Source organism: Miniopterus schreibersii, assembly GCF_964146895.1.
Source record: "Miniopterus schreibersii genome assembly, chromosome: 2".
Lineage (NCBI taxonomy): Eukaryota > Metazoa > Chordata > Mammalia > Chiroptera > Miniopteridae > Miniopterus > Miniopterus schreibersii.
Genome location: NC_138102.1, coordinates 180,015,300 through 180,041,165, shown reverse-complemented (window position 1 = coordinate 180,041,165; position 25,866 = coordinate 180,015,300). Strand labels below are relative to the sequence as shown.

General features: G+C 51.0%; 1 protein-coding gene across 7 annotated transcripts; it reads left to right on the top strand.

Moving 5' to 3' along the window:
* The first annotated feature begins 1,730 nt into the window (after positions 1–1,730).
* CIMIP4 (ciliary microtubule inner protein 4) lies at positions 1,731–15,788 on the top strand. 7 transcript variants are annotated; one of them, XM_081128173.1, is made up of 8 exons: positions 1,731–1,802; positions 1,896–1,984; positions 2,685–2,737; positions 5,264–5,308; positions 8,091–8,527; positions 10,374–10,518; positions 15,282–15,392; positions 15,599–15,788. In XM_081128173.1, the coding sequence occupies exons 4-8, from the start codon at positions 5,287–5,289 to the stop codon at positions 15,688–15,690; spliced, it is 807 nt and encodes a 268-aa protein (XP_080984299.1). In that variant the 5' UTR covers positions 1,731–1,802; positions 1,896–1,984; positions 2,685–2,737; positions 5,264–5,286; the 3' UTR covers positions 15,691–15,788. The 7 variants fall into 7 exon arrangements, with proteins under 7 accessions (XP_080984299.1, XP_080984301.1, XP_080984297.1 ...); XM_081128172.1 differs by having other exon boundaries at positions 1,744–1,822; XM_081128176.1 differs by having other exon boundaries at positions 1,761–1,802; positions 8,302–8,527.
* The last annotated feature ends 10,078 nt before the right edge of the window (positions 15,789–25,866 follow it).

The window sequence follows — 25,866 nt, the reverse complement described above, 5'->3', positions numbered from 1 at the left end:
AATTTCTCTGCCGGATATCTTGGTACAGACTGGATCTCGAGGTCTCCCTTTTACTTTTTTATGGTTTTCCCAGAATTTATGAGAAGCATTCGGTGATTTTATTTTGAAGAGCCCTGAGACTGCTGGCTGTCTGTTTAAGGAGTGAGATAAAAACTCCCCCTTCTCTTCCCCTTCCCCCCTTCCTATGTCCAAGTTTTGAAAGAGGTTCTACTGTGGGTAAAATGCCACCCAATAGCGTCACACTCTATAGAAAACCTGTTCATGAAAGGAAGAGTCCATCGATGCAGCGAACTTCATTGTTGTCTTATATTGAGAAATTGCCAGAGCCACCCCAGCCTTCAACCACCACCCTGATCAGTCAGCAGCCATCAACACCCTCCACTAGCGCAAAGATTACGACCAGCTAAAGGCTCAGAGGATGGTTAGCATTTTTTTAGCAATAAAGTATTTTAAATTAAGGTGTGTACATTGTTTTTACACATAATGCTACTACACACTTAATAGACTATTGCGTAAACATAACTTTTATATGCACTGGGAAGCCAAACAATGGGTGTGACTTGCTTTATTGCAATATTTGCTTTATTGCAATATTTGCTTTATTGTGGTGGTCTGGAACCAAACCCACAGTATCTCTGACCTTTGCCTGTACTGTTAGAGCCTATAGGTAGTTAATGCAGGGGGCAAGAGCAAAAACAGGAAACCGGTGGGGAGGCAAGTATGCTAACCCAGGCAAGCGGTGGTGGTGGTTTCAACCAGGGTCAAGGGAAGACGTGGAGCTGGATAAAGGGGTCCCGGTCCGGTTTCTTTGAAGGCCTTGGAGGTGGGTTGCTTATGGAGTTAACTTAGAGTTATAGCAACATTTCTCTCTGCCAGGGAATGTTCTGGGCATTTCACAAAAATGACTTCGTTCAGTCCTCACTCTTGCCCTGGGAGGTGGGTTATATGTGTTTCACATATGAGGAAAGTTCAGCTAAAGAACATGGACAAAGCTGCTCTTCTAATGAGTGGCAGGCCCAGACTCTGGAGACCCCAAGTTGAACCACAGCACTCTGCCTCCTGCGGAGACCCTGAAAGGCTGGGCATGCAGGGGGCATTCCCTGTACCCCCACCCCTGCTGAGCAGCAGCCAGACAGGACTCAGTGGCTGGCACCAACTGTGGAAGTCATTTTATCTTATATAATCTCCTGAAGCCCTTATGTTTCAAAAGGAGGAGCATAGACCCTCCCTGTCCCACCTCTGCTCTAATTTTACTCCTTGGTTCCTGATCCCTTCACGTCCAGCTCAGACAGCCCAGGTGCATCTTTCCCTCCCCTCCCCATTCCCCTTGACCTACATTTATGCTCATAAGGACATCCATGCCTTTAATATTTGATTCCATTCTAAACTGTTGAACTCCTATGCGTCCTTCAAAATCCAGCTCAAGTGGCCCTTCTGTGAGTCCTGTCTTCTTTCCCTAGATAGAACTAATCACCCTGTACTTAATCCTTTGTAATACCAATAACTTCCTTCCCACTCGATGGCACCTGAGCCCTCTGTGCCTGGTATACACAACCTGGCACGTGGTGGGTGCTCAAGGTCTATTTTGCCCGTCAGTGCTGGCTTTCTAAAGCCTCTGCTCCCTAGGGTTGGCCTCTCAGCCTCTGAGGTAACAGAGCCCTCTGTGTAGTGATCACCATGGAGACTCCAATGAAGAGCAGGGGCGGGCTGCTCCCTAGCAACCATCCTTTGGTCTTCACCAGCAGTGCAGATCTACACTCCTGGGCTCCAGCACACTGGAGCGGCTCATGTGTTTTCTGACAGTATAAAGGAGAGTGGAGAGGTCAGGCAGATACTTGCAAGGTGGGCCAGGGGTCTGTCGGGACACAGAGCTCACCTTCCCTCTCCCCATTCAGAGTTGCCTGTGAGTGAAGAGTGCTCAGACTGCAGCTGGACCTCCACTTTCTCCCTCCTTGACCAGCATCTCTTGGGACCTTCTCTCCAGGTCAGAAACTGCAGTGAGGCCACACCGGGGGTGCCATTTGGGCGGATGGGAAAGCTGCTCTGTGCACTTCAGTTGGGTGGCTGGAACGGGGAATGGGGACAATAGGAGAGAACTCACCTGAAGGAAATAGAAGATGGGCTTGGTTTCAACACCACCTGGGTGAGGTCCTGTTTCCTTCCTGAGCCCCAGTTCCTCCCTCTGGGAAAGAGGGTAAGTTAATACTTTCTCTGAACCCCTCACCAAGTCCTTGTGAAGAAAGACTAATCTACTAGACTGCATAACAAATCACCCAACACTTAGTGGCTTAAGACTATCATCTCACAGGCTCTGTGGGTCAGGAAAACAGATGCAGCTTCAATGGGTCCTCTGTCTCAGGTTCTCTCACAGGCTGTGGTTAAGCCGTTGGCCGGGGCTTCGGTCTCATCTCAAGGCTCAACTAAAGGAGGACCACTTTAAGCCCCTCATGTGGTAGGATTGTGAACTGAGGGCCTCAGTTCCTCATCAGTTGTTGGTCAGAGGCCACCTTCAGTTTCTTGCCCTGTGGGCCTCTCCAGAGGGCAGCTCCTAACATGGAAGCTGCTTTTGTCAGAGTGACTGAACCAAGAAGCCCCAGAGAGTGTGTGAACAAGACAGTCATGGTCTTTTATAATCTCATCTTTGAAGGGGCATCCCATCACTTTGGTCCTATTCTATTTGTTAGGAGCAAGTCTGTAAGTCCAGCCCACAGCTGGGGCCAGAAGTGGAATTACCCAGGTGGGTGAATACCAAGGAATAGGGGACACTGGAGCTATATCAAGTGCCCCCATCTCACCTTTGATGATCATATATGTCCCACATGCAAAATACATTCCTCCCCTCCCACAATCTCCAAACATCTCATCTCATTAGAGCATCTCCTTAAACTCTAGAATCTGGTCCTATAAATCAGGCCCAGGTGTGGATGATTCTCTTCAGGTGTTGTTTCTTGAGTTCAGTCCTCCATCACTAGATCTGTGAGACTAAGCTATCTGCCCTGAACACACCTGACATACAGTGGTGTGGCAGGTATAGGGTAAGAGCTGCAGACATTCCTATTCAAATACAAGGAAAATGGAAACACAGTCACTGGTCCATAGCAATTCCGAAATCAGGCAAATGTTGGGCTTTCCTTATTAGTTTTCAAGGCATGGAAATAACTCTCCATAATCTCAGCTTTGCCCTGTGGACCCTTGCTTCCACTCTCTAAGTTATCCTTTAAAAAAAATAGTAGTGCGTGTTGGCAGCTGGATGGTTTTTTCAGACTATTTTCTGTCAGAATTTGGAAGTCCACTGGTCTCTCTTCATTCTGAACTGTCTCTGTCCCTTTCACTCCAAGCTGGCAGTACTTTTTCCAATAGTTTTCCCCCAAACTGTGACACTGCTCTTCTCAACTGTCATTCCTGCTGAGAGATAGCACCCTTAAGCTTCCTAGAGGCCCTGTTATTCCATTAAGAGAATCTGTGAGGCATATTTTTATCTCTTGTAAGGGCCCATTGTGTGACTGAATAATACTCTGATTCTTTCATCTTTTTAATGTTTTAACAAAAGGTTGTGCAGTCACACCCTTGGCTACATTTTCCTGACAGTGATCTAAAGTAGTTTTCTTTTCTTTTCTTTTCTTTTCTTTTCTTTTCTTTTCTTTTCTTTTCTTTTCTTTTCTTTTCTTTTCTTTTCTTTTCTTTTCTTTTCTTTTCTTTTCTTTTCTTTCTTCCTTCTCTTCTCTTCTCTTCTCTTCTCTTCTCTTCTCTTCTCTTCTCTTCTCTTCTCTTCTCTCTTTTTTTCTTTTCTCTTTTCTTTTTTTCTTTAATTTTATTTTATTGCTGACAGTATTACAGATGTCTCCCATTTTCTCCCAGAAGCCTTTTCTTAATTTTTGCATCTTTTGACATCTGGAGAGGATGAGAAATTTCAAAATTATTAAGTCCTGCCTCTAAGTCCTAACAGCTCTTTATTCAATCTTTCTCTCCCCTCTCACATTGTGCTACAAGCAGCAGGAAGAAACCAGGAGGCACCTCCAGCACTTTGTTTGGAAATCTCCTTTGCTAGGTCATCCAGTTCGTTAGTCACATGCTCTGCTTTCCATGTGACTGCCGATGAGCATCCTTAAGTTTCTGTCACTACACAACAAGAGCTCTTCTTCTCCAGGTTCTGATAACATGTCCCTCACTTCCTTGTGTGCCTTCAGTAGCAGCATTCTCCAAGTTCAGATTTCTGCTATCAGTCTGCTTAAGGCAATTTAAGGCCTTTTCCACCATGTTCCTCAAAATTCTCCCAGGTGCCACCCACTGCTTGGTTCCATAGCCACTCCCACACTTTTAGGTATTTGTTACAGAGGCGCCCTATTCTTGGTACCAAAATATTAGCTAGCTATTGTTGCATAACAAGTCACCACAAAGCTCAGCAGCATAAAACCTGTGCTTTAAAAAAAGAGAAAAATTTATTATCTCCCAGTTTCTCAGGGTAAGGATCCTGGGTGTAGTTGGCTGGGTCCTCTGGCTCAGGGTCTCCCACAGGCTGTAATTAATGTGTCGGCTGGGCTGTGTTCTCACATCAAGGCTCAGCTGGGGAAGGGTGATTCAGGTGGCAGAAATTTTATCTTATTTCAAAATTCACAAAAACCTTTCTAAAAAGTGATGAGAATATGAATAATAAAAAGATCACCTAAGAAAAAGGAACACAACCCTAAAAGGTGCAGAGGCTTTTGAAGATGCCAGAGCGGACCCCCAAATTTGGCCCAAAGGCCTGTCTTCGGAGGAAAGACAGGTTACATACACCAGAGTTGGATCCTGTTCTCCACATTGGCTTAGTTGGTTCCCTTTGCTTGAGCTTGAATGCCCAGCTGGTAAAATGGACAAAATCCTATTTGCAGAAAGGCAACTAGTCATCAGGATGGGGAGCTTGGGACAGCACCCCACGGCCAGGGGAGTGTTGGCTGGTGCAGATGGGGGAGAAGCAGGAGGAAGAGGGGCCCAGGCCCCAGGCTGTGTGAGAAAGGCCTTTGAGGCACTCACTGGTGGTGGGGGTGCCCAAGGCTTTCCAGAAAGGGCAGAGTCTGAGGGTCCAGGAGGCAGGCCCAGGGGTGATGGGTGGATGGGGCGTGGGGCTCCTTGAGTGCCAGAGAGCACTAGGGGCAGCAGCGTGGAGGGGCCTCTGGTCAGGGGCTGGGTAGATGGCACAGGTCTCCCTGTTCCACTCTCAGCTTACTTCCATTCACGAGGCCTCTATGACATCTGAGACGACCGTTTGTTTCTTTGTTTACAGGACTAAGCTTGGAACAAGAGTCTATGGAGCTGGGCCACCAAGCAGGTAGGACTGGCTGGCCAGGGACGCACTGACCAAGGACACTCAGTGCACAGCCAGGGCTTTGGGAGGGACTCCTCAGGGGCAGCGGGGACTACTCCTTCCCCTAGCTCTCTGTGTGGCCCTGACTTCCTCAGGGCATTTTGTTGAAGACAGAAGGAAAAGGGGGGGAAAGGAATATCACTGGGCCTGTCCCATCTGCCAGGCCTGGGGATCACGACCCTGCCACAGGGCCCGTCCTCAGGGCTCAGAGGGGAGACAGCAGCCCCCTGTGGGCAGCATGTTGACATAAGAAATGTCCAAACTTGTAGAGAATTTTTATGAGTTTATTTGGGCTGAACTGACAACATATACCGGGAAGCAAGATCTCAAATGCTTCGGAGAAAAAGTATCGCAGCTTGTTTTAAGCATTTGAGACTAAGGAGAGAACATAAGGAAGGTTACATGGAGGTGGGGGAAAGCAAGGCAGGGATTGGATGACAGGAGAGTTAAGATTACTCACTCTCTTGAGGGTGGTTACATCTTAGAAGAAGGGACTCTAAAAGGGTGGTCACTATTAGAAGGAATGTCTGGAAGGGTGGTCACTATTAGAAGGGGGGATCTGAAAAGAGGCATTTCAAAAGCGTGTTAATCTAGAAACAATGGACAGGGCTTGCTTGAGGCAGAGATAACCTTTAACGAAGGAGTCATATGCCAGGGGTGTGACTGCTCACCAGGACCTCACCGGTTAGGAGTTCATGATCAGCTCACCCTGTGAGGTTCCTTTCTGTAGAGCCCCTTTTTCATCCAAGTGGATGGGCAGGCTGTGGGGGAACACAGTAGGGCAGTGGGGGGCGGGGGGAGAGAGGCCAGGTCTCTGAGAGTGGGAAGTACATGAGCGAGCCAAGCAGGGGTGGGGTGGGGCCGAAGGAGGGAAGGAGAGTGTTCTAGGCCCCGCAGTGTGGACAGAGGCGTGGAGGTGAGAGAGGGTGGTGCTTGCATGAAATTCAATATGGCTTGAAGACTGGAGGGTGAGGTGGGAGCCAGGCCAAGCCTGGTCCTGGGCCAGATCCCCGAGGGTGGAGGCTCTGTCCTGAGGACATGGGGAAGGGTTTCAATGCACTGTGACTGGATTAGTTCAGGTCTGAGAAGGGTCCGCATGGGTGAGGGCAGATGGGATGAGGTGGGGGCGGGACTCCTGCTAGAAGCTTTCTCCAGTGAGCCAAATGACCCAGGGACCTTGTCAAACACTCAGACTCTCAGCCTCTCCCATGGAGATCCTGATACAGCAGCTCTGGGAGAGGCCCAGGAATCTGCATTTTTAATTTGTATCCTGGGGAATTCTGGTAAATGGCCAACTTGGAAACTCTGAGGACTCATCTTTTGATCCTTAGATAGCAAGTAAAACAGGATTTACTCTGCCCATTTTACAGCTGAATGAATAGAGTGGAGGGAAAGGTAGAGTTACAATGAGATTCCTGGAATGCTAGCTGCCGATCGTTCATTCATTCAACAAACACTTAACCGGCAGAGGGTGAGCAGGCGATTCCGCAGAATATGCTGGTAGAGGAGGCAGGCAGGAGCACAGCCTGGGGAAAATGGGGAGCACTACCCTGGAGCCCCGAGCCCTGAATGCTGGGGGACCCCAGGAGGAGTCCATCCCTGCACTAGACCTCAGTTTCCCCGTGAGCAGGAGATTGATGAGGTGGGCGCTGAGTGCTCTTCAAGCTCTCTGCCTCCACTCCTTCTGAGAAGGGTCGTCATCCGCGTCTTGGAAGCCTTAGTTTCCCCGGAGGCAGAGCCCAGGACGGTGGGGGGGGGGCAGTCTGGCCTCCTCTCAGACTCGAGAGCAGCGTTACTCTGGGTCTGATTCCCTCGCAGCCTCCTACTCGCCCCTCACTCATGAGGGGTTTCACCTACAGCCCGACGCACAGTGTTCTCTGGCGGGTGCTGTGGGAGGCCCAGGGCTGACTCACCCATGGACCCCACCTTAATGGCCCTGCCCCCTTTCCCCCCAGTTTAGAGGTGAAACCAGATGGTTTGTAGCTCAGTGATGGAGAAAGGGAAAACACAGGGGGAGATTCGTGGAGCATGCTGGGGACAGGGTTGTGAAATTGAGGGGCGGAAGCTGGCCCGCAGCTTGGGGTGGGCGTCCAGGAGGGCTTCCTGGTGAGGCCGCACTGAAAGGAATGGTAGAATTTTGATCTAGGGAAAGGAGGGGTGGCCTTCTAGGTAGCAGAACCAGCCTGGGCAAATGCTGGGGATGGGAGAAGGGGAGGAAGAGGAGACCTCTCAGGCTGGGAGCAGGAGACCTCCTGGGACTGGGAGACGGGAGCGGAGAGGTGCCCTGTGAGAGCGGGGGACTAGGCTGGGGTCACACCACCCGATTAACCCAGAGAATAGAGGAGGGAAGTGAGGGTGGGGGAGCAGCTCAGAAGGGGAACAAAGACGGGGGCCCAGACCCAGCTCTGGTCCTTTCCAGTCGTGTGACTTGGCCAAGCCAAGTAGTGCCCTGTGCCAGCTTTCAGGGCTGTGGCTCCTATTGTCAGAAACCATGTGGGACAACCCTGTCCCATGGGAGGCTTGGCAGCGGGACTAACTTCTCTCCCTGTCTCTTCCCAAATTTCTCACCCATGCTTCGGACTCCCGTGACCTCTCTGCTCCCATCCTCTTTTCTGCTCTGGATTTCTGGGGCTCTGTGTCTGCCTGTTCCCCTCCCCACCCCCACTACTGTCTCCCTTCCTGCCTTCCACTCTGCATTTGTCTGTCTGTCTCTGTCTCTCCTTCCCTCTTTCTCCCCTCTGTTCAGGTACAACTGCGTTGACCAGGGGCCATCTGAACAAAGAAGGCCAGCAGGACACCGACCCCAGGAGAACTGACCATAGCCCCTCTAAGTTCAAGTGCCAGGCCCCAGTCTCCCCTCAGCCGTCCCTGCACCAGAGAGGCAGCCCCCGAGGCAGCCTCCTGGGACAGGCCCACCTGGAGGGGGTCCGGCCTCCAAACCCCTCACCTGTCAGCAGGGACTCCTCTGGGATGGACTTACGACCTGGGTCACTGAAGAAGGGGAGCTACAGACCCTCCTCGAGGGAGAGCAAGGCCACTTCCCAAGAGGGGGTTCAGCCATGCCAGGGGCTGAAGGAAGACCCCAACTTGGGGGCCCAGGGCCAGAGGAGCAGCGTCATTCCTGATAACATTCGCCACAAGTTTGGGAGCAACGTGGTGGACGAGCTGGTCTCCGAAGAGCAGGTGTCAGCACAGGGTGCAGGAGCCAAGGGCGGCAGGAGGGTCATGCATGGAGACTTACAATGAGACCCCACAGGAGCCCACTCTTGAGGGCAGAGTCCCTGTAACAATATTACCAGAAAGCAGTGTTTACTGAGCACCTGCTATGTGCCAGGCACTGTGTACTGTTTGAACCCTTCACATATAACAACTCATTTCGTCTTCCCAACCAGAAAGGTACTATTTCCTCATCTCTAGGGTAAGATGCCAAGTCTTAGGAGGGGTTGAGTAAGTTACCCAACTTGCCCAGTTGTGTAGGATGAGTTCCCAAACTGGCCAGCAGATTCGGGAGCCCTAGCCCTTGATGACTTTGCAGATATAAGTCTCATGTTTGAATGAGATATGTTCAACACAGATCTAAAGGAGATTGCAGCGAATGGACAGCATTGATGGGGAATCAGAAGATTTGGGTTTGAGTCCTGGCTCTGCCCCAAGGGCTGGGTCATTTTGAATAAGTTACTTCCCCTCTCTGGGCTTTAGTCGCTACGTCTGTGAAGTGAGGCAGCTGGACTAGATCCCGCTGGCAAATACCTAGCATGCCTCCCACAGCATTCCTAGTGTGCACCCATGGCAGACATCACTAATCAATGCCGGCACCTCTCCCCACCGGATATAGCATTTCAGGGAGTTATTACTGATCAATTGAAGCCAAGACAAAATTCACCTGCCACTTCTGGCCAAGTACTAAGGGTTCTTCCTACTCTGAATTGTGAGACACATTTTCAAAGCCACCCTCTCAACACTCATAGTAACATCACTGTGCAGTAGGCTGGACAGGAGCTCTTGCTTCCTTTTTAAAAAAATACATCTTTACTGACTTCAGAGAGAGGAAGGGAGAGGGGGAGAGAGAGATAGAAACATCAATAATGAGAGAATCATTGATCAGCTGTGTCCTGCACACCACTACTGGGGATCGAGCCCTCAATCTGGGCATGTGCCCTGACAGGGAATCAAACCGGGATCTCCTGGATCATAGTCGATGCTCAACCACTGAGCCACGCCGGCCGGGCTATTGCTTCCTTTTAACAGATGGAAAAACCAAGGCTCAGAGAGGGGCTGTAATCTGCTCATAGCCATACTGAGTTAGTGGAAGATCCAGACTCACCAGGTCACCTTCCATCTGTCGTCTGAAGGTGCGGTGAGCCCACCCACCAGCTAGCTTGGGAGGTCACTGTCCTAAATGTTCTGCCTTACTTGGAGAATCTTGTCCAGTTTGAGGCATGGTCACTCTTGCGGCCTCTCTCGGCCTTCGGAAGGCCCAGAGATGAGCAGAGACCTGCCTAAAGTCAGCAGCTGGCATGTGGCAGAATTGGGACTCAAACCCAGGCTTCCTGGCTCCTAGGCTTAGGTTTAATAATTCTGGGCCTCAGTTTCCCCATCTGTACAGGCAGGGTTGGCTTCCATGCAATCAGAGGAGCCACCTAGAGCTGACTAGAGTGCTGCCTCCATCCCAGGAGGCCAACCAGGCTCAGTGGTTACTCGGCTATGTTTTTGCTGAGTCCCTGCCCTGAGCCCCAGCTTTCCGCATTTATAAAATAGCCTCTCCTGAAGAGGTGCACAGTAGGTGCTCAGTGCAGGAGGGGTTTATGATCACTGAAGTCCCTGCCCAGGGGGAGGTGAGGGGGGAGGTGGCGTGGGAGGTGGGTGGAGGGGCCTTCAGCTACTGGCTCCCCAGCCCTGGGGCTTGGTTGAAGGCTGCAGGCTGAGGGTGGGTAGGGTGGTGAGGGCAGGGTCGGGGGAGTCACAGGGAAATACAAGGCTTGACCCTGCTTCTCTGCCCCTTGTCTCTCCTCCGTCCCTCCCTGCTTAGGCGCGAAGGGCCATTGGTGAAGACTTTGAGGGTCACAAGAGGGCGAGCTCGTGGCCCAGCAGGACTCAGAATTCTGTGGAAATCGCCTCCATCTTCTCAGACTACTACGACCTGGGCTATAACATGCGGTCAAACTTGTTTCAAGGTCAGGTCAAAGGGCAAGGGTGGGGCCATGAACACCCATGGTCCCCAAGGGGCAGGGAAGGCCGATGGGATGTCTACCCCTTCCCTGACCTCTATGGATCAGACCCCAGGATATATCCCAGGGACACTCATTCACGGCCACCAAGGGCCTACTCTTTGCCAGGCCGTGTGCCGATTCTGTAAATGCCCAGTCCCCGGGCAAGCCTGTCCTCACTATGCCGATTGTCCATCCCAGTTGGCTGTCAGCTCCTCCCTCCCCCAAACAGCTCTGGTGTCCTAATCTGCCAAGACCCAGGCACCCCTGGCCTTGCACCTTCCGTCACAGTGATGTCAGGTTTCTGGTGCAAAGCTCAGCTCAGCAACTCACTGGTGTGGCCTCACGTAAGATCCTTAACCTCTCTGAGCCTTAGTCACCTTCCTGGTAAATGGGGACAACACGGTCACGTGGCCTTCACTGGGTCGTTGGCAGGACTCTCTGAAGATGCTTGGCCTGTGACACCCAGCGAGTGCTCAGTAGCTGGCAGGCTGGTATTTTTCCTTCCCGGGGTCTGGGGGTGGCACTACCTAGGGAAAGGGTGGGTTGGAGCCTTTGACAGTGACAGCGACAGCATCCTGCGGGCCGGCCGTGGACCCGTTCGTTCCGGGGTGGGGGGGCTCCCTTTCACAGACAGGTTGGAAAGAGTTTACCCAGGACTCTCAGTAGTAGGAGGTGGATCTGAAGTTTTCGTTGGCACCGGGTCACTTCCCTAGCTATGACCCTGTCCCCAAGCGTTTAATGAATTGCTCAGATGGGGTCCACGGCCGGCATGCAGGGGCTTCTCTCTGGCCCCACGGTCCAGTTCGGCCTCATTGCAAACAGTCAAGTCATTCTGGGCCTCTTCTTCCTTCCTCTTGCCTCACTCCAGGTCCTCTCCAGTGTCCCCAGGGGCCTGGCAAACCTCCTCACCTGGCTCGGATCCCCATTGCCTAGGAACCAGACAGCCACTGGAAATTTCTGGGTTTTCCTTTGAGCTTAGAGAAGGGGTGGTGCTGGGGGAGGGAAGAGAGAATTCAGCTGAGATCGCCCTGTGTTCCAGGCCTCAGCGATCAGCCTTCCTCTCGTCCCTCTAACAATCATCACCCAGCACCTCTTACATGCAACCTCATATAGCAGCGCCCACATAAATGTAAGAGACTAATATTAAAAAATCTGCGCACCCATCATCCAGACCGAGAAACACCATTGGGTGTCGCACCAGCTTGTACCAGCTCCCGAGAGCCGACTGTTAAATTGTCCTGGGCTGGCTGATTGGGGTCACAGAGCCATCTCACCACTGGGCGTGGCAGGGTTTATACCCAAAAATTGGCAAGTGCTGCAAATTAGGAATTAGGACATCCCGTGCTCCCCAGGCCCCTCTTCATCTCCACCCACCCGGGGTGGCCCCTGCACTTGCCATTCCAGGTGGGCGAGGCTCCCGTGGCTGGACAGCAGTGAGGGGAGGAAGCGGAGGACACGGGCCAGGGGGAGGCGGGGAGGGGCTTTTCTCTTAGATGGGGAGCCGGGGAGGGACCATAAGTGGGAGGCCTGACTGTCTGGCTTAGGTTAAAGGATTGCTCCAGTTGCTGTGTTGAGAATAGATGTGGGGAGCTAGGACACACGCAGGGGGAGCAGTGAAGAGGTGACTGCAAAAGTCCGGGGGGCAGACGGTGGTGGTTGGGCCCGGGGAGCAGGGCTGGTGCGCTGCACAGCCCTGGAGGGCACCCCTGTGCCATTTGGCGGCCCAGGGAGGTCCTGGTGAAGGTGGGCCGGAGGGTAGGATTCTGGGCGTTTGTGTGAAGCGGAGCAGACAGAAGAGGCTAATGGAGGATTCGGCCTAAGCGAGGGAGGAGTTAAGGTCGCTGCCAGGCTTTTGACCTGGGATCTGGAAGGATGGAGTCCTATTTACTGAGGCGAGACAGTTCCAGAGGCGCGTGTTGAAGAAATCCTAGCCCTGCTGAGTTATAAAGGTGGTCTTTTCTGTAGTCTTCTAAAAATATTTAGTTTTGCTTTTCACACGTCAGCCTTTCAGCCACCTGGAGTTGATCTCTGTTTTTAGCGTGAAGCAGGAAGTCATTTTTGATTCCTCCTTTATGGGGGTTACCTATTGTCTCAGTCCCTTTAATCGAATAGTCCCGCCTTTCCCCCCAGTGACCTGGGGTGGTGCAGCTGGTATCCACCAAGCTTCCTAAGAGCACGGATCAGTTTCCAGGCTCTATTCTGCCCACTGGGCTAATGTTACACTTTTTATGACCAAGGTATTATAAGCAGTCTCATATCTGGCTGGGTAAACCCCGCCCCCACCCTACACCACCACCACCAGCAGCTAAAAATGTCTTGTCCGTTCTAGGCCCTTTACTCTTCCACACACATTCCAGAATCAGCTTGTCAGTTTCCATGAAAAGCTCTGTGGAGGTTTTGATTGGAAGCACATTGAATCTACAGCTCAATGTAGGGGCAGATGTCAGTTTTATGATAATGAATTTTCTAATCCATGAATATGGTATTCAGATCCATTAACTGAAATCTTCCTTCAATATCTGTCAACAACATTTTCAAATTATTTTCTAGAAAGATTATGCAGTTTTTTTGTTAGATTTATTTAGAAGAACCTCTTTTTTTTTTTGCTGTTTGTTGCAAATGGTATATTTTTTAAAGTTACATTTTCTAACTTTACTGCTTATATACACAGAGGCAATTTTAATTTTTGTACATTAATCTTATATCCAGAAGCCTTACTCAGCTCACCTATTAATTCCAGTAATTTGTTTGTAGATTCTTTGGGGACTTCTTTTTAATAATAACAATGGCTACATCTATGCATAGCATGTAGTATGTGCCAGGCCCTGCTTTACTATAAATACATTTTAAGTTTTACAAGAGCCTTATGTAGTAAGTGCTATATGCCCCCCCCTTTTTTTAGATAGAAAAAGATGAGGCATGGAAAAATTAAACAACTTGCTTAAGGCCACATAGATAGGAACAGTCACAGATGGGATTTGAACCCTGGCAGCCTGGGGCCAGAGTTTACATTATTAACCCCTGGGCTCTTCCTGCCTTTCTCCCATCTGTCCTGGCTGCCTTGCCCAGGACAATGCTGCATATAAGCAGGGGAACGGGTCCTTATCTCTTTCTTGATTCTAACATTTTACCATTAAATATAATATTTTGAAATTTTTATCAGATTAAGGAGGGTTCCCTTTATTTCTAGTTTGCATGTTAATTTTTTTTTAAATTTATTTTTATTTTTTTTATAATACAGAAGTTTACTAATCCTGTGGATGGGAAGATCACTTGGCTCCCCAGTGCTCTTTTATACTTAGACGTAAGAGTTTAGTCAAATCCACTTTTAAAACAAACATCTCCATGTCCCACAGTTTCTAGGTCTGGGCACGGACCCAGTATCACATCTTGTTCTAAGGCTGAGTCTTTAGAGAAACAGAGTTAATGTCAGTATGAGCACGGAACATAATTCAGCCAAATGTGTCACTCCAGGGATGCTTTGACTTTGGTTTGTTAATTTAAAAAAACTATGAATGGATGTTAAGTTGTATGAATTATTTATACAACAGTTATTTAGACCATATGATTTTTTCCCTTTTGATCTGTTGATGTGGTAAATTCCATTAGCTGATTTCCTAACGTCAAAACAAACTTGTATTCCTTCATTTAAACCAGTATAGATGCATTATCCTTTTTTAATTGTGAAAACTACCACCCACGTAGAGAGTGTATAAAGCCTATGTGTGCAGTGTAAAGAATAATAGTAAGAGGCCATGTGCCACCTCCTGGGCTAAGGTAGGGCTTCACAGGCTCCTGGGAAGCCTCTCCTTCCTTCTTCCAGCTGCATCACCTGACTTTTGTCAACAAACCCTTTGCTTTGCTTTATAGTGTTAGCACCTCTGTATGAACCCCTAAGGGATGTTAAGTAGACTGGCTAGGGTAGACCTCTCAGAGCAGGTGATGCCTGAGTAAAGACCAGCAGGAGGGGAGCAGGTCAGGCTGTGATTGCTGGGGGAAGAGCAGCTGGACAGAGGGACTGTGTGGAGGACGTTGGCTTGCCCTGGGCTTTTTACTGGGAGTCATTGTCGTCTGCATCACACCTCACTTGGATATCTAAAATCTATCAAGCTTAGGGCTTCAGTCCAAATTTCTAACTTAACATTCTGTGACATAAGCATGTACAGCCATCCTTGCTAAACCAATAAACATTGCTTTCAAAAGGTTGATGTCTAGCCTGATGGCATCGTCATTAGAAAGCAGGGCCTGCAATGATTTCAGTTGTTTGAAATTGTTGGAACCTGCTCGATAGCCTAGGAGACGGCCCATTTTGTAGATGATCAATGTGAAAATAATCTCTGGGGTTCAGGATCCTGTTTGTCTAATAGAGCAGGCTTGCTAATTATTTCTCTACAAATCTTCTCATTCTTTGTTGATATTCTTTGCTTGATCTATTAGTTACTAAGTGATGGACCTCTCCTGTGCAAGATCATTCTCTTCCTTTGAATAGATGAAGAGCCCAAAGCTCTGAGAGGCTAAAAACTTATCTGAGGCCACACTGTCCATAAACGATGGAGCTGGGATCTGAGCCCAAGCCTGGCATCCTCTGCCTTACCTTCCCCATTCCCCTCCTTGACTCTTTCACAGTCCACCCTTCATAGACGACACTAACATCCAGGTATGAACCCTAGAGCACCTGACCTCCATTGACTTGGGGCTTCTGGGGATTTCTTCATGGGGTTCCACAGGGGCCACAGAGGAGATGAAGAGCCTCATGAAGGCCTCCTACACCCCAGAGGTGATTGAGAAATCGGTGAGGGACATAGAGCACTGGCATGGCAGGAAGACGGATGATCTGGGTATGTGGGAGCTGGGACGATGGGAGCGGGGCACTTCCCTCCCTGGGTGGGGGATGGTGGCCCCAAGGTGCAGATAGAACCCAGAGCAGCAGAGAGAGCCCTGGGTGTGAATGGTCGGCCTGGAAGAGGCATGGGTCACCATGGGGCCTGGGCGCTCCAGAGGTCCTCTGGGTGATCTGTGCCTGCTCCTGCCCTGCTCTCTGCAGGCCGGTGGCACCAGAAAAATGCTATGAACATGAACTTGCAGAAGGCACTGGAGGAGAGATATGGAGAAAAGAGCAAGAGCTCGAAGTCCTAGATAACGACCCAGAAGCGGTGCCCTCGACTCAAGAAAGTGCTAACGATAAAGCTAACAATAAAGAGAGAGAGGCACGAATCTAAACCTCCTCCCCCTGCTTGGTGCCTCTCTTCATGCTGGGGTGGGGGCCGATGTGCGACACTGGAGAGACCAACTGAGGGAGGACAGAAGCCCTGAGGGCCCCAGCTCTTCCCCAGACCTGCCCCCTAGACACACCCACACCCACACCCACACCCACACCCACACCCACACTCCCCCCCTCCCCCCTGCCTTCCCCCATGATTCCAGTATGCTGGGCTCCTCCCGCATGCCCAGTGTGGAGGGGTCCTATAGGGGACACTGCTGGACCTTACCCTGTGTGCCCTCCCCAGCAGAACCCCGATTATTTCCAGGCATCCATTCCTTCCCTATGAGCCCAGGGACTTCGGAAGAATTGGCCACACCCCCTCTAATCCAAGGGTAGTTTTGATTGGTCTCATGGTCATTCTGACCCCTCCCCCTACTCATACAAAATGATTGGCTCAGTAATGGACACGTGACTCAATTTGGCCAATGACATGCAAAGGAAGAGGGGTGTGTGTGTGTGTGTGGGTGTGTGTGTGTGGCCCTCTGGGAGATTCTTTTCTCTGCTAGGAGAGCCAATGCATCACTCTTTCCTGTGGTATTGAGTGAGGCAGGATGCAGCCCAGGCTGCTCCCAGCAGACACAATCTGGGTCCTGCGCAATCTGAGTCCTCCAGGGACCTCACTGAGCTGCTCCATTCACCTGGCCAGAAGCCACCCGCTTCCGGACTTCTTGTCATGTGAGCCTGGGCATCTGTTTAGAGAGCTAGCCTTACCCTTAACTGATAAAGGGTCCCTGGTAACAACAGGGTATGGACCTGAGAATTGGGGTTCCAGGGAAGAAGACCCCAGAGAGGGGGTTCCAGGTTAGGCAGCCATGTCTACCTGAAGCTTATTTCCTGTTAGATTTCCAAGCCAGCAGCACACCATCGCCCAGATCACTGACTTGCTCTCTCAGAACATGCTCTGCTCATGGGTTATCCGCTGTGTTTCAAACCACCCTCAAGCCTAGTAGCTTAAAAGAACAGCGATCATTTATTTGCTTATGATTGTGCAATTGGGGCAGGGCTCAGGTGGTCTGGTGAGTTTCTGCTCCACGTGGCATCTGCTGTGAAGGTGGCTGCTTCTCACACACCAGGTGCCTCAGCAGGGCTGGCGAGGCCTCACTCTCTCTTTGTGACTGGTTTGGGCTTCTTCTTTGCATGGTGACTGGGCTCCAAGAAGGAACCTTCTGAGGGGACAAGGGTCAGTGTGCAAGAACTCATCTCGCCTCGCCCTGGCTTGTTAATGTCCCTGTGGTCTAAAGGTCCTGTGGCCAAGCCCAGACTCACAGTGGGAGGAGACCGCACTGGGGTACTGTTATGGGCAGGTTTGGTTTGCGGGGACCCCACAGTAACAGTCCACCACAGACCATTGTGTTTTGGAAAAAATCAAACAAGGTCACTGCCAGGAGAAGGGGCTGCCCCTCTCCCCACAAAAGGACTGACTTCTTTAAGGTGGGCCTGGAACAGGACGCAGTATGGGGAGGTGGATTTGGCTTGATTTAATATTTATTGACTACCTATTATGTGCAAGGTGCTGAGTTCAGCTCAACTTCCTTACTAAGGACCTAATTTCTGCAAGACGCTGTTCTTGTGCTGGAAAAACCAGACTTTATTGAGTAGCTACTGTCGCCTCATCACAGACGGCAACTGAAAAAGGTGAGCCAACCAGAGTATTGCAGCCAAAGCAAACCCCGTACTGTTTGGACATAGAATTATAGTATGCCAGGTACATGTGATAAAATGCTGCACACAAGCACCCTTTTCCCATCCTTACCCCAGTCCTCAAAGCCATGGCCAGCCTCTCCAGGAAGATGAGAGCACGGAGGCTTGGAAAGGCCACGGAAATTGCCCAAGATTATACCACTAGGAAGCTGGGATTGAAAATCCAGGAATTTCTGAGCAAAGCCATTTTCTACGCTACCAGGCAATCATAAAGTTATGTCAATAAATACACACTGAGTGTACACACTGAGTGTACACACTGAGCCACCAGTTTGGCTCAGTGGTTAAAGCACCGGCCCATTGAACCGGTCCCGGGTTCGATTCCAGCCACAGACACGTACCTCGGTTGCAGGCTTGATCCCTGGCCCCTGTTGGGGCACATGTGGGGAGGCAACCAATTGATGTGTCTCTCTCATATCGATGTTTCTCTCTCTCTCTCCCCCTTCCCCACTTTCTGAAAAAAAGCAATGGAAAAAATATCCTCAGGTAAGGATTCAAAGAAAAAAACCCACAACACACTGAGCGCCACAAACGCTTGGCCTTGTTAGGCGCTGGGGGACAGTGATATGGACCCACTGCTGTCCTTGTTCCCAAGGACTCCACAGGCTGCAGAAGGCTGATGCGGGAGGCGCCGGCTTCAGGGCTCATCCATCCACCCGACGAACAGGCCCTGCGCACCTGCCCTCTCCGCCCAGCCCTGACCAACGAGCTGGGGGTTCGGGGATCACTAGGACGCAGCGCCTGTCCTCTGCGTGCCCAGGATCAGGTGGGGAGACACATCGGCAAACAGATGCTCCAAAGTTTTACACAGGCAGCAAGAAGTTCACGTGGGGCCAGTGGAAGCACAAAAGAGAACTTGGGATGGCATAGGGGCTAGTAGTCATGGAAGGCCTCATAGAGGAGGTGGCTCTTGAGATGAGCCTTGGGGCACGAGCAGGCACATTCAAATGAACTGGGAGAGACATAGCGTTCCAGACAGAGGGCACAGTGTGAACAAATCCCAGCATGGCGTATTTGGGGAGCTGCAGGGGAGGGAGCGTGTTAAGCTTGGAGAGCAGGGCTCCAAGGTGGGGCACAGTGGCCAGGTGGGAAAAGTAGGAATAGAATCTATGCTTGGATGGGGCTGTCTGTGCCCTGCGAGGGCCTTAGATGTGAGACCCAGCCCCTCCCCCAGGAGCTTACAGTCTGGCTGGGACATAAAGGGTTGATAATGACTGAAGAAGCCACACCGAAGAGTTGAAAAGATACTCAACGTCCCCAATAATCAGACAGCTGCAAATTAAAACAATAAATCTGTCAGGCTGGCAAACATTAAAATGCAAGTGTAGGTGAGAAGGAGGGAAATGGGAACTCGCACACTCAATGAATTATGAGGGCTGAACAGCAAAAAAGAATTTAGCAAAATTGAAATGATATCATAACTTAAAATTCCATTTCTGCGTAGCCTAGAGAAACTCAAACATGCACGCCAGGAGCCCCGCACAAAGAGAGTCACTGCGGCTTTGTTTATAATTGCAAAACAACGCCCATGTCTGTGAGCAGGGGAATGGACAGATGGGGTGCCGTAGAGCCGCGGGAAGAAACGAGCCGCGTCTATGCGCACCGGCACCGAAGGCTCTCACGACGTCCCACAGGGGGCGGAATAACGCAGAATGAGCCCCACGCTGAGAAACGTCCCATTTGCACAGCCTTCGAAAGGCACACACGGCCACGCACCGCTCGTGGATACAGTTATGAGAATACGGAAGGGGGATTGGAAGGGTGCTGCAGAAATTCAACCTCACGTTACAGTGAGACGAGCCCTTTTCAGACATAACTTCGCTTTCTGTGACTGCAGGAGAGAGCTGCCAAATGCCCTCCAGGAGGCCAGTGCTGGCGAGAGCGGCCGAGTAACCGAACGCTGGGCAGCGGGGAATTTCAGCTTTGACGTAAGGGAACAAATGAGGCAAGTGTCACCACTTCGCCTCAGTTAAAGATCCCATCTCAGGACATTAAGAGGAACCCTTTTTCACTAAACATTGAATATATTGGAGAGAGAGAAGCTGTAATCTTGGCAAAATAAAACATGCATAGGTTTTTAAAACTTAAATAAGGTCTTCATCTCACTGATGCTGCTTCGAACAGTGTTCCTTGTTCTTCAAGCTCCTGAGGTCCCTGGATGGTGGAATCCAGTGATTCCTGTTTCAAGGAAGGACAGGGACCGGATCTTAAGTAGCATGAATTCACATGGTGGAAAAGCTATTCACTTGCAGTTCATGCAGGGCCTCCTTTGCCTATAGTGATTCAGAAACGGCTTCATAATTTCTGTCACATCCAAGCACCACCGGAGGGGGACTTCCCCAGATGACCAGCGCCATGTGGTTATAGTCCTACTCCAGCTTGTCCCCTGGTGGAAGTGTCTCTAAATTGCAGGCCGAGCCTTTAGGTCTCCAATCCATGCTGAGGAGGAAACCTAGAGACCATTTAGTTACATCTTTCTAACCATGCCTCTCCTGCCCCACCCACAGCTCCATTTTACAGATGAGGAAACTGAGGCCCAGATAGATTTATGTTTAGTCTGGAAGTCAACCGTCCTTGTTAGCCAATTTTGCAAATCCAAACTCTCAGGGATGGTGCAGGGGGGGCAGGCAAAGTCTTTTCACTTTCTTCCTCTAGGGATCATGGTTTCTGTGGTTAACAGGAGCAATCAGGACTGCAGCAAATGCAGAGGAAAATCCAAAGGCAGGTTTGTGGTCAAGGGGCAACAAGAGACTCGGCAGCCCTAGGTGACCCCCCAGCTGGGCTCATCTCCTGGGGGAAGGCTGCCTCACTTGTAAAGCCTGTTTCTCATTTACAGCAGGGACAATAACTCCTTCCTCAGAGGTCCTTGTAAGGATAACCTGAGAAAATGTGCATCGGGGACCCAGCACAGTGCACAGCCGTCTTACAGGTGTGTAAAAAATATTATTTTCCTTCCTTCAGGTCCAGGGTTCCCAACTATGTGTTTCTCGGAACACTGGGGCCTGTGAATAGGTACTGTCAAGGTTAGTACATCCAAATCCGAAAAGAATTTTTATAAGATTTTATTTGAGCCAAACTGAGAACAATTGCTGGGAAGCAAGATCTCAAATGCCCTGGAAAATGACAGTTTTGCAGTTTCTTTTATACATTTGGAATTAAGGAGGGAACAAGGAAGATTACATGAAGTTGGGAGAAAGCAAGGTACAGGATAGCCAACAAGATTGTGTGCTCACGCCTTAGAGGGGTCTGGAAGAGAGAATTACCTCTGGCATTTCAAGGGTGCATTTACCTAGATGCACAAGAACAATGGACAGGGCTGGCTTAAGGCAAAAATAAGCCTTTAATTAAAGAAGTTATATGCCTGAGGCGTAACTACCCACCATGACCTGCCCAGTTAGGAATCTATGACCAGGTCACCCTGTGAGGTTCTTTTCTCTCACCAGACTTGTCAGTTTTATTACAGAACTCTTTTCCATCCACAGGCTATGTGAAAAGTTGTCCCTTTGTCAAATGAATTTGGGTCATGCTGTTCAAATAACAATAAACAGATTTATTTTGTGCAAGACTTCTTAGAACCTGAAATATGCTAAAATTCATTGTGTTGCTCCAAATTATTGCATATAGTGTTCATGTTCCCCATTATGCCTGGCACAGACGTAGCAAGCCACTAATAACTGTGACAATATTAATTTAATGACATTGCAGGTTCAGAAGCCTGGGAAGTCGCCCTGGGAAGAGTAGACTTTTTTTTGGGGGGGGAGGGGTCGTGAATAGACTGACATGTAAACCAGGATGCTCATGATCAAGGTTCCTGGAGAAATGTCTGCTAAAGGGCCTGGCCATGACCTCCCTCTGGCCAACCCTGCAGGCATCCCACCCGGGGAGCAGACAAGTAATCCGAGGAGACGTGAGCCTGTGCACACAGCAAGGTGGGTGACTTTTATGGCTGGTACAGCACAAATCAGGCTGAGGGCTACCCAGCTCCCTGCTCACTGCCCTGTGCTGCTAGCTTACCCGGTTTTCAAGCAAGAGGGTGACCTGACCCAGGCAATAATTGCCAGTGGTAATGTCTTTCCAGTGGTCTGGTTTTTACTGAGCACCTAGTATATGCTGGGTATTTGGCATCATGGGGGTGACAGGGATGTAGCCCTTGTGCTCAGAGGGCTCCCAGGGTAGGGTGTGATAATGGGGGACATACACAAGCGTAATACAGGGAGTGAGAGGGTCAGGAAAGGAGGGGATAGGAGGGGTGTGTTTGTTGTGGAGGTGGGGGGGGGGCTTGGCCTCCAGGGTGGGGATTTAGGAGCTGTGATTCGGGGTGAACACTGCTGAGCCCCGGAGCAGGTCAGGGTCCTGGTGGAGACTGGCGGAGTAAAGTATTCTGGACCCGAGGGAGGGGCATTTGTGACTGTGGCCTTTTGGAGGTCAGAGAGGTGAGTTCAGCCTGAGCCGCAACCCTTCGCCCTCAGGCTGTCTCTAAGCCTCAGGCCCTCAGGGTTACAGGCTCTTCCTTTGATTTATCTTAACCCACGACTCCCTATTTTTCCTAGGTTTTGCTTTGCTTTCGGTCAGGGTAACTCCCCACTCCCCAGGCTCCTTGCAGATGTTCACCACGGAAAAGCTGAGTCATTGTAGAGAAACTGTAATTCCTCAGACTTAAGAGGCTAGGAGCACAGGGTGACCCCATTAAGAACAGCAGCCGGCACTGAGACAGCCGTGTGCACAGCTCAGTCACAACACCACTGCGAGGTGAGGGCCGGGATAGTCCCCGACTTTCACATCCTGACACCGAAGCACAGAGAGGCCCAATGACTTGCTCAAGGTCACACAGCCAGTAAGTGCCAGGGCTGGGGTTTGAAGCGGTGGTCTGACTGAAGTCCATGCCCGCAGCCGGTAGTTGCACTGCTTTGAGAAGGGGTAGCCATGGTTTTCTCAGGAGTCAGTGTGGGGGGGGGGGGCGGCGAGGCTTCTGGGGCGCCTGATGGTCCAGAGGAGGAAGGTCACACGGAGATTTTCCTGTCGGCTGCTGCTCCTTCAGTTCCTCCTGGTAGTGAAATGCCGGGGATCTTTCATAGCCCGAGACGGGGGACCACGAGCTGCACGGCATCTGATCTGGGTCAGGGCCAGGCGGCGTCAGCAAGGAAGGCTGACCAGGCAATGCGGACAGGCGGCCACGCGTGCAGGGCACCTGGGACTGTGGACCCAGGTCATCAGGCCACGGCTCCCTCCCTAAAGAAGAACATGGGGGCAAAGGCTCCCTGAGCCCCCTTATTAACAAATGGGGAAACTGAGGCACGCCACAGAGAGCGAGGTAGTGCCCGCTCAGCAGCCTCTAACTCAGCTCACACTGGGGCCGAGTTGGGGTTCAGGTCTCAGGGTTCTCCCTCTGGCTGACTCAGCTGCCAATCAGCTGAGAGATCCTGGTGGGGGTGGGGTGGGGGCCCCCGATGCTGGCTCGGAGCCAGTCAGAGAACCTAGCTCATAGGAGGCAGGAGGTTACCCTCCAGGGTCCCTGAGCCGCAGCAGCGCCTGGCACAGAGCAGCGCTTGGCCAACGGCGCGCAGCCCTGTTGTATTCCGGGCACTCTTGCTCCCCAGAAATCACTTCGAAAGAAAGAAGCAAAGAAGAGAAAAAACAAAGCAACCCTTTCAGTTGGGAAGCCGAAAAGCTGAGAGGGGAGAGGGAGGGCATCCGCAGGGTCAGAAGTCAGAGCCCAGGGTGCCCCCTCCGTGGAGTCTGGGCAAGGCTTTGCCTTCCGGAGACACAAGCACATTGCCCACTGCCCAGCTGCTTTGTCTGGGGTCAGCCGGCTGAGCAGAGACATTTAAAAACACCACCCGAGACAGTCCCTGGGGACAGAGCCCTGCTGACTGGGCCTGCACTTCAGAGCGCAGCCTCAGAGCCTGGGTCCGGGGAAGCAGATCTGGGCGAGAATTTACTTGGGAGCCGTTAGTAGGAGATGACGGTTGGGGAGTGAAGTGAGAGAGAAGGGAGGGAGCCAACCAAATGCACATTGTTAAGTAAATTACCGCTTGGACAACTGGAAGGACCTTCATTCCCCCCCAAAATTATGGGAAGTGGTGTGGCCCCTGGGGCTCGGAATTATCCCACCCGAGGGGCTGCTGTGAGCTTCCCGGGATGCCCGCTCTGGCAGCTGCAGCCGAGGGTGTCCCTGCCCAGGGAGGTGGTGCAGGCCGGCGGGTGAGCGGGTCCAACGCCCTGGAACTTAAAGGTGTGGTGTCAAAGGTAAACAGAGCCACACACAGTTAAAGTGGTGAAAGCGGATTCCACTTGGTAACTCCTGATGGCAGGGCAGGGGCTGAGGCCATTCCGTCTGTGCAGAGGTGACTGGCCGTTTTAAAGGGAGAGCGAGGGTGTAAGAAGGAGAAGGGGGGCTTGAGGCAAAACTTCCAAAGCGTTGGTCAGTGTCAGTGTGATGAGGCCAGCGCTGTCCACTGTCTGGCTGCTATGGAAGTTGGGATTCTGTCCTTCCACAGAGACTGGGGTACAGAGGCCTGTCCCTCCTGATGGTGGCATGTCAAAGGAATGGCTTTCGCTCAGGTCCTTGAGAAAAACACTCCCTTTTTCGTGGGTGCTCTAGGAGGGGAGGGCAGGGACCTGCTGTCACGCGTTGGCTGAACAAACGGTAAATTGTCCTGGCAGCTCGAGCTTTCTCAGGCTGGCAGTTCAGTGGGGGCTGGGGTCATCCTCGGGACACAGACTCATGCTGCTAGAGGCCCTGCCAGAGCTTGGCCAAGTCTCTTAGTGGGGTGGGGGTGGGGGGTTGGACAGAGTCCTTAAGTGCCCAGAGCTCATGGTTTCAGTGGGCAGGGCCTGGCAGCACCTGTTACAGATCGTGCTGGACAAGCCAACAGCTTTGCCATTACCCCTGGGGCCTGAGCCAGAGACCTGAGGCTTGCAGTCCTGGAACACAGAACCTGCACTCTCTCTCTCTCTCTCTCTCTCTCTCTCTCTCTCTCTCTCACACACACACACACACACACACACACACCGCAGAGGGACATACGCAGTCACCTAAGCAAATGTGCATTCACACAGGAACAGATGAGTGCACACCACACAATGCACACACACAGACATACATGTTAGTACACACAGACACACTCACACACATATGCCCAGCATACAAAAAGCATCACTGACATACACACATCCAAATACAAGTGCACAAGCAGGGCCAGCTTCCTGGGCGTGTAACCCATACAGTTGCACAAGGCCCCATACTCAGAAGGGCCCCGCGCTTGGTTTAAGCTCTACTGTCGAGGTTTTGAAATGCTTCACTTTTGAGCAGATGCACACGCACAGCTGTTCTCTATCTCGTTCGGTCTTGCTCTTTCCTCTGTCTCCTCTTCACACCGGACATTCCCACGAAGCTCTACCCTCGGCTCTGAAACCAACGGCTGGAGGTGAAAACTGGAAACGCGGCTGGAGGTGCCCCTCCGGAGAGGGGGTGAGGTCATGCCCGGCGCTGACCTCTAGGTGGCAGCATCAAGCCGAGCCAAGCCCCTAGGAGGACTGGGGGGGGGGGAGTGGGTGCCGCCAGTCGTTCCTGGAATCTACCCTTTTCCAGAAAGCCTGGAGATTTCCCAAGGCAACAGTCTCCAAGGGATTATCTAGTCCATTCTTCTGTGCCTATATTTTCATTTAGTTCATTTTTCCATTCATTTAAAAATATTTTTCTTTTTGTGTTTCTTAAATTTTTCTGATTATAAATGCAACACATTTTATTATAGAAAATAAGACACACACAAAATTAAAAATCACCCATAACCTGACGCCTTTTTTAAGGCTGTAAAAGGAAGTGACAGTATCTCCTCTCCTCCCAGGACCTTGCCCGCACCCTCCGGACGTCTTTCTATGCGTAAGCACCTACACACATTTCTTATGCACACATGTAAACACACGAGTGTTTTATCTCCTCCCTAAATAGATGCATATTCCACACACATTCTCAGCTTACTGTTTCCTTAGTATGACCTAGTCATGTTTTCAAGTTGGTGTGTATAGATCTGCCTCAGCTTCTAAACATTCAGAATCTAATTTCCCGAAGTCTGGTTTTAGCACAACCTAGGTCACCAGTTTAGGGAGCAGCCTGCACGCAGTGGGTGCAAACTCGAGGCATTCTTACTTCCTGCTGCTGTAGCATCTTCGTGGGCCTGTGTGAACTCCCCCCTCCACGTCCCTTAATGACATCGTGGGCAAGTTTCACAGTGTTAAAAGTTCACCCCATTCAGTCTCATCCTTCCTGCCCTTAAGGCTTGATCCGTGGCTGAGGGAACTGGAGGGGGAGGGTCACGGATGCTTGGTCTTTGTCCCCCCTCTCTGGC